This window comes from Parasteatoda tepidariorum, chromosome 8 (assembly GCF_043381705.1).
Source record: "Parasteatoda tepidariorum isolate YZ-2023 chromosome 8, CAS_Ptep_4.0, whole genome shotgun sequence".
In the NCBI taxonomy this organism is placed as follows: domain Eukaryota; kingdom Metazoa; phylum Arthropoda; class Arachnida; order Araneae; family Theridiidae; genus Parasteatoda; species Parasteatoda tepidariorum.
This window is the reverse complement of record NC_092211.1, coordinates 45158927-45167188: the sequence shown is the minus strand read 5'-3', so window position 1 is coordinate 45167188 and position 8262 is coordinate 45158927. Positions and strand designations below refer to the sequence as shown.

Here is an 8262-nt window from a genome sequence, read left to right as displayed (position 1 = left end):
TATTTGAAATATGTTACTTTTCATTTATAGGACTATGCATTAACCAATAGGAAACTAAAAATTAATTCAATGCACAAAATAAAGGTTCTTTTTAATTTATTTTATAAATAAATGTTTTTTCTTTCTCTTTTACTACCATCATTAAATTTATTTATTAAAATTTTTAAATACCTTAGAACTAAAACTATTAATAATAAAAATAACAATTGTTATTAAATATGTGTATGATTTTATTTAAATCTTAATTGTTTTTCTTTCGTTGAATCACTTTGAAAATTTCTGCAATCACTATTGTTTTCGTAAACATTTTTCGAATTTATATTTTTATTTTCAAATAAATTTAAAACATCGACGATTAATAAACGGAAACTAATCATGGAGCTTTTAAAGAAGCTTTATTACGCGAAATGCGATATATGCTTGTAGCTTTCTTTTCTTGTTTATTCACTGTGCAAAAGAATCTGATTGGACAAAAATATTTTGACGTCACTGCTGATCGTAGGGAGAAACAGGTAACAAAATCCCCGTCTTAAGCCAGGGTACATTTAAGATACGACGCAAGTGTTTCACTTGAATAACTATTTAAGACGATAGGCGTAACTTCCCGAACTTAAGACCGTCGCATACGTCGAGTGGCGTGTCTTAAGACTGTTTCAGTTGAATCCCGGCCTTAAGTTCCATCAATATATCCGAGATTCGTTCCTTGCTACGCTGCTTGACTGCTATTGTCGGGCGCAACGGCGTTATCATCGGGTCTTGGATATTCAAAGCGTGCATATTGGTCGAAGATGTGAAAGATGCGACTTCAGATGGTCCCGACATGTTCAATTGGTCACTGTTCACAACGAATTCGTAAATTTGATTCCGTTCATCCGCTTCTTGAAAATTCTTGTCCAGGAAAAGGCGTCGATGAGAGAGGTATTGTCGAGCATAAAAGACGATGTAAACTCCGCAGGAAGACGCGTCATCTTGGTGGTTGTAAGCGTTGCNTATATATATATATACATTATGCTTTTGATTTTACATTTTAATATAATAAGATTTATGCTAGGTTTATTATAACACATGAAATTTTATTTCAGTATTAATATTGAATATTGAATAATTTATAACATTTACCTTTTAATATAAAATTTGTAACGTTATTTTTTCTAATCATTTAGTTTTTGATTCTTCAAATATTTTAATTAGATTTTGTAAATACATTTTTTATTGCATAAAAGCCCATACTTTTTTCAAATACGGGAATCCAAATTAATTTAATCTTTGAATAGATTTTGATTAAAGCAATCCCCTTCGAAAAAATAATGTTAATTATTCATAATTCAACTCATAATTACCAAAAAAATACCTTATTTAATTTTTTTTTAAATGATTTAAGAATAAATCAATTTAAATATTTAAATTTTAATTAATTTTCCCTTTATCGTTCTCGCATAAATAGCTAAGACTTGCGGAGTTAATAAGAATTCATAAAACTCTGCAAAGAACCACATTTCTTTCCTTAATTAAGCATTTGAATAAATGGCCTACCATAAAGCTGAAATCTCGTCAGTTCCCTCAGTGCTTACGCATTTCATCAGAATGGCTTCTAAGAAAATTCCATCAGCATCAAAACTGAATGACAGTTAAGATGATTATAGTTAATGCAGACGTTTCAGTCTTCCGTTAATGGCTTCCAAAATGACCACGTGCGTCCTATGTTTCATACTGAATGGTAATTTTGAGCGATAACAAGAATTCGTTAAAGAACTTTTACTGTTAAATATATATACCTAATATACGTGATTTTTTTTCTTTCTTTTAAAAAAAATCATTGTTATTTTTGTTTGCTTTTAATGATTTCCAAAATAATTTTATTAAAAAATAAAGGGAAAAAAATTGACAAAAAAAGGATGAATAAATTTTCTTTGCAAATGCTTCCTTAAATAATTTTTATATAAGGGCTGTCAAAATGACCACGTGCGCCCTATGTTTAATAGTGAAGGGCAATTTTAACCTATAACAGGAATTGTTAAAGAAATTTTAATGTTAAATACATGACTGATATACGATATTTTTTCTTTTAAAAAATTATTGATGTTTGCTTTAATGATCTCTAAAATCAATAAGTAGAAATATAAAAAGAAAAGCTAAAAATAAAAAAAAGCAAATCTAAAATTCACTTTTAAACGCTTAGATAAATGTTCTCAATTAAAATAATGAAGCCTATTAGATAAAAATTATTTAAGAATAAAATGGCGATCTAAATGAGGTTACTTATGCTTGAAACTGCAAAGCAAATTTCAAGTTTAATGTTTTAAAATGCTCACATATATTTTCATATTGAATAACAATTGTATAAGAAATTAAAAATCCGTTAAAGAAGATTTAGTGCTAATTACATACCTGATAAACGTGATTTTTTTAATTAATTTTTTTTTTGTTTTTAATGATTTCAAAAATCAATAAATTGAAAAATATAAATAAAACAAAAAATTATTAAATAATTTAAAGATTAAATTTGCATTTAAAAACTTTTACAAATAATCTCTTTTCAAACAAAGCCTTTTAGAAAAAAAAAGTATTTGAAAATAAAAAAGTGATTTAAATGGTGTTATTTAACAGTTATAAGGGCAAAGCAACTTTTTAATTTAATTTTTTGAAATGTTTACGTGTACTTTACGTTTCATACCAATTGGTAATTTAAAAAAATAATCAGAATTTGTCAAAGAACTTTTAGTGTTAAATATATGTCTTATATAGGGGATTTTTTTCTTTTTTTTTCTTTAAAAATTCATTGCTTTTTGTTTTACTGGTTTCCGAATCAATAAGTGAAAAAAAATTAAAACGAAAAAAGATAAATAAATAAAATAAATAAATTACATTTAAAAAAATAAGTATAAAGGGAATTTTAAATTTGCCTTATGTTTAATTGTGAAGGGCTTTGCGTTTAATTGTGAAAAAAATTTAAAATTTAGCGAAAATATAAAAAAAAGGCAGATTTGAATTTTAATCTATTAAAATAAAAAAGCCTGAAAGAAAAAAAGAATAATTGAAAAGACAATGACTATATAAATGTGGTTATTTACGCTTAAAACTGCAAAACACCGTTTTAGTTTCATGTTTTTAAATGCTTTCATCTGTCTTACGTTTCATCTGTTTTACGTTTTCAGAGGCAATTTTGAAAAATAATAAAAATTCGTTTAAGACCCTTTAGTGTTAAATAAATTTCTGGTACACGTGTTCTTTAGTTTTTCTTAAGAAGCTAAAAATTAAATGTAGTAAATTTTGTTTTTAATGAATAACACGAAGAAATTATAAATTAAATGATTATTAAAGATAGATTATACTACACTAAAGAAGAAGAGCAATTTTTGGTTTAATATTTTGAAATGCCGACACGCGTATCATGTATTCTATGCTAAATATTGAACGATAAAAAGGGATTCGTTTAAGAACGTTTCGCATTAAAAATATAGCTAATTTTATCTTTAATTTTGTCAAAAATTAAAAAATATAATTGCACTGCAAAGATATACATACTTTTTAATCATTTTATAAAGTCTAAAAATATTAGAAAAAGTATCTGACTTACAAAAGCATGAATAAAAGAAACGAAACATATTACGATATAAATTAAAAATAAAAACACGAGATTTTTTTGGAACATCAGAGAGATGTTAATTTCTGAGGAGATAGTTTATATTTTTGGAATTTGAGGTTAATACTAACCCGTCGTGGTTTTTTTTTTAAATATTTTGTGCAAGGTTATTACTAACCTGTTACCAGTACTTTAATTTTGTTACTTCATGTGCGGTAGTTATATAAATGTGTTTTTACAAAAAAAAAACGAACTGCTACGTAATATAGCTTAATTCATTACAATTTCTAAAAAAAAATAAGTAAATAGAAAAAATTAAGTTAGAAAAATTAAAGAATTAAAAATATTTCGAATGCTTCGATAAATTATTAATAATTAGTAACTTATAGTCGATACTTCGATAATTAGTAACTTATTAAAAAGTATTTAAAAACAAAAGGATGAATTAAGTCTGGCGAAACTTAGTAATAAAAGACATGATTTAAATTTAATGTTTTAGATAAATGCTTTTTTTATACATTTAATTTTATTTTAAAAATTAATTAGATAAATAAATTAGAAATTCAAGTAGAAAAATAAAAGTTGATTCAAGATATAAAATTGACGTTATAATACATGAAAGATTTTTCTATTTGTAACAATGTTAAATGACTAAAAATATGACGAATAAAATGACTAAATTTTCAATTTTGAGATTTTACTTTATATTTGAAGTAGGAATCATAAGCTTTAAATTAAAAAAAAATTATTAAAATCTGATCATTTTTCACCGAGATATAAGCTTTTTTAGTATGACCACGCCCCTTTGCAGTTGCATTGTGGTAAAAGTTTGCAAAAGAAGTGTTTCTATCCAAAAAAAGATTAGAGTTTGGCGTTATTGCTGCAGTTGCAGAGTACAATTTAGGTTTTGTTGAGACATAAAAATTAAAAAATCAACATATTTATCAGAGTTCTGTAACAGTTGCTGAAAGGAAAGATTGCAGGCGTGCAAGTCAGAAAAAACGAAAATCCTCTCAAAAATTCAAGGAAGAGAAAAGTTCAAGAAAATATAAAAAAATATCATTAGAAAAGAAATCAGTTAGAAAAGAAGGGTTGACATATTCTGCAGGCGAATTTTGAATATTAAATTAGTGTTAAAAGTAATATATTTGAAATATGTTTAAAAATGTGTTATCACATCTTTCTCGTTTTCTCGTTCAAGTATTGTAATAACATTGTTATTTTGGATTATTTTTCATTTGAATATTATTAAATACTATATAATTTCTGATGAGGCTAATCATAAGTATTTTACACATATTTAACTCATTAAAAATTTATCATTCAAGCAAAACATAGTGTATTATTGTGTGCAAATTTTAAAACTGGCTTTTTCTCAAAATCAATATTCTGGTAAATTTTGTGTTTTCGAAATGCTCCATACATTTTAATTTTTGTCTGTTTTTAATTATATTTCATCAAATTGCTTGTTATACATGTCTAAATGAAAGTTGCGATGCATTATAGGTTTAACTAGAGTAAAAAAAATTACTTAGTCACAAATGAAAATTCTTATGTAACTGTTTTAGTTAAAATTATGTGTTTTTTAATATTTCATAATTGTTTTAAAATTAAATTTGTTTGAAAGTTATGAATTATCGCAACTTTAGTTTAGAAATTAAATAAAAATCTTGTAACAAAAAATTAACTTCCTACTTTGCTTTTCCGAACAAATGGAGCATTTCAAATATTTCCTTTTTTGGGTATTTTAAAAAAATTAAAATTTAATTTAATTTTAAACTAATTGAACAATCATCACCAAACTTCATGCTTAGTCTGCTTAACATGCAAGTACTAAATTCTGTAAATTTTTAAATTGTAGCTCAAAAATTGAAAAAAAAAATTTTAAACGTCCCTTGTACCCTTGTCCTTGTTGTATGAAACAAAAATATGTAAGAAAGCTTTACGTGTTAAATAGCGAATTTTACACACATAAATATTTTCGCATCGCTATATAAGTTTTTCTGTCATTATAAGGAGCATTAATAATTTATAATTTTACAACTAAAATTATGAAAATTTATGCATCAAATGGCGGTAAAAGGAACCGGCACTGGAGTTCCAGTTCATTTTATCGTGACATCCATTTTTACCGGAACAAAAATCTAATGTACCTTAGTTTTTTCACTAATAATTACAGTAAAATCACTGTATAATTCTAATCGTACAAATGTATTTTACGGTTAAATGGATGCTTCCAAACAATTGGATGTCCCATAATTTCTTACAGTGTAGTTTGTTTTAGACACAAACTATATCCTGTAATAAAAACATAATCTTGAATTTGTGTTTAGATATTGGTCTACGTGTGACCAAAATGAGCCAGCATAGCCTAGATTTTGAAACATCGCTTAAACTCATGATTTAAGCAATATTTTTCCAATAAATGTAAGTTTACCTCTAAGGATTAAGAATTTTTCTTGACAACTTTAAAAATAAATAAATAAACAAGAAAATGTTCTGTTGTTGATTTTATTCATATAAAAATCTTTTTATTCTTCTAGAAAATAGTTTTAGTGGTTCAAAATCAGGAAATTCCAAGTTGAAGTCAAAACCGAAATGAGTTTTATTATATAGTTAGATTGCGGTGAGGTAAAATAAATGCTGAAATAAGATTCTTAACAAAGAATCTCTTCTCACTATCATGAAAAAAAATTAAGAATACCATAACGAAAGGAAATTATTGCTTGTCTAATTAATTTTTCATAATCGTATACGTACTGTTAGCAGCATTGGTTCATTTTTATTGTAGTTTAGGGGTATATTTTAACATTTTTTTTCGTAAAAATCTGTATGCATTCATTAAAATTTTTCCAATATTTTAATATTAATAAATGCATAAAGACACTCAGTAATTTTGCCTTAGCTGTTATTTTTTTTAAACTTAAATATGGTTAAGAAATTTAAGTTTATAATTCGCAATAGAATTAAAAATATTATGCTTTAAAATTTTTTATTCATTTATTTATTCACTCATTTATTTGCATTTTTTTAAATGCCTCTGTTTATATAAGTTACCGGCACTTTTTGCTATTAGCATTTTAAAAAATCTTAAATTTATACTGCACAGTAAAAGAGTCCGGTATAAAGTACCAACACTTTGGGGACATCATCCGGAAAATCCCTTTTACCACGAAATTCATTCTGAACGTAAATTATTAAATCGTAATTTTCACTAAAATATTTATTTCATCCAATTAATTTAGTGATTTTACTGTAATTATTATTGTGAAAATTACGGTATATCAGATTTTTTTTTGCTCCGCAGCATGCCCTGTTAAAAATTAATTTTACGGAAAAAAGTACCGCCTTCTAGGGGGATCCAGAATCTTTCACACCAGTGCATACTTATTTCTTATTAAGGATTTTAATTTTATAATCAAAATTTAATTTATCGTTGGTTATTTATTTATTTATAAATTGTTATTTATAAGTTTTTTCTCATTTGGAAGCAATTTACTTGCATTGCATCTAAAATGAAAGTACCTTGTATGGTATCGATTAAGCAACATGTATAAAGACGTCAGATCGCGGTTATTTGTTTATTTAATTTTTGATAAAGTATAAAATTATTATTTTATTATTATTATGAAATCAAGAAGTAAGTAAATAAGTAAATAAATAAACATTGCTGTAAAAATTACTGTAAAAAGTCTTACAGTAAATAGGCACTCTGGGTATCAGTTCATTAGACCATAATTTTCTCATCAATTTTTTACAGTGTAGTTTGTGGGTAAAAAAATTCCAAATTCCTCTTCACAAATTTCCTCAATGACTAGTCCTGGAAAAGCAATATTTTCGCTACCGAATCAATTGAAATGTGTAGCATATTCATATTAATTCTGACTTACTGTTACCTTCTGTCATGTTTAACTAATGAATCTCCTAATATTTAGGAATATGTTTTCTAAACCAGTTAGTTAGCCATTAGTCTATTCAATTTGAATGTATGCAGAAAGAAGCTTAAGTCTTGAGTAAAGCTTGTTCATAAGTTTCACTTGCACAGCTTATACACATTTAATCACCAGAAATACATTATATATTCTTTAAAAAATAAATCTATTTTGATAAACCCTACCTGCTCGAACTCGAACTTCTCGGCTTCCAAGTTTCCCAGCTGTATTGGAAGCAACACAGCGATAAATTGCATCATGTACTTCTCGTCTGTACTGTAATGGAGAAAATGGAGAAAACACTAAAGATCCATCTGGGCGTGCATGCTGTAGTCCTGGTATATCCCGTACTGTAGTTCCATTTTTCGTTTCCCACCAAACATCTGGCATTGGTTGACTTTTTGCAGAACATCGAATCACAGCTCCAGTTGAGTTATCAAAATCAACTCGTGGTGGTGGTTCATACTCAAATACTGGACCACGTACTATTAAAAAAAATATGTATTATTTATAAAAATACTTAACTAAGGCATTTATAAAAGAAATTTTAAAAGATAATTAAAAGATATCATGTGGACGGCTTTCTTCACACACGAAAATAAGTTTAAATTGACTACATTATAATTCAACTATACTGTTCTAAAATAGTTTGTTGGAACATTTATATTTAAAAATTTGTACTCATATATTTCATGTAGCTTCAATTTATAAATCTATTTGGCTCTAATACCAGCATATATTCCACTC

General features: G+C 26.1%; 1 protein-coding gene across 1 annotated transcript in view; it reads right to left on the bottom strand.

The window, feature by feature from the left end:
* LOC107452972 (cell adhesion molecule Dscam1) overlaps window positions 1-8262 on the bottom strand; it is a 245490-nt gene that overhangs the window by 210116 nt on the left and 27112 nt on the right. Inside the window, exon 2 of the mRNA XM_071184720.1 lies at window positions 7701-8000. Coding sequence (XP_071040821.1) covers window positions 7701-8000 — 300 coding nt within the window. The remainder of the gene's footprint in view (window positions 1-7700; window positions 8001-8262) is intronic.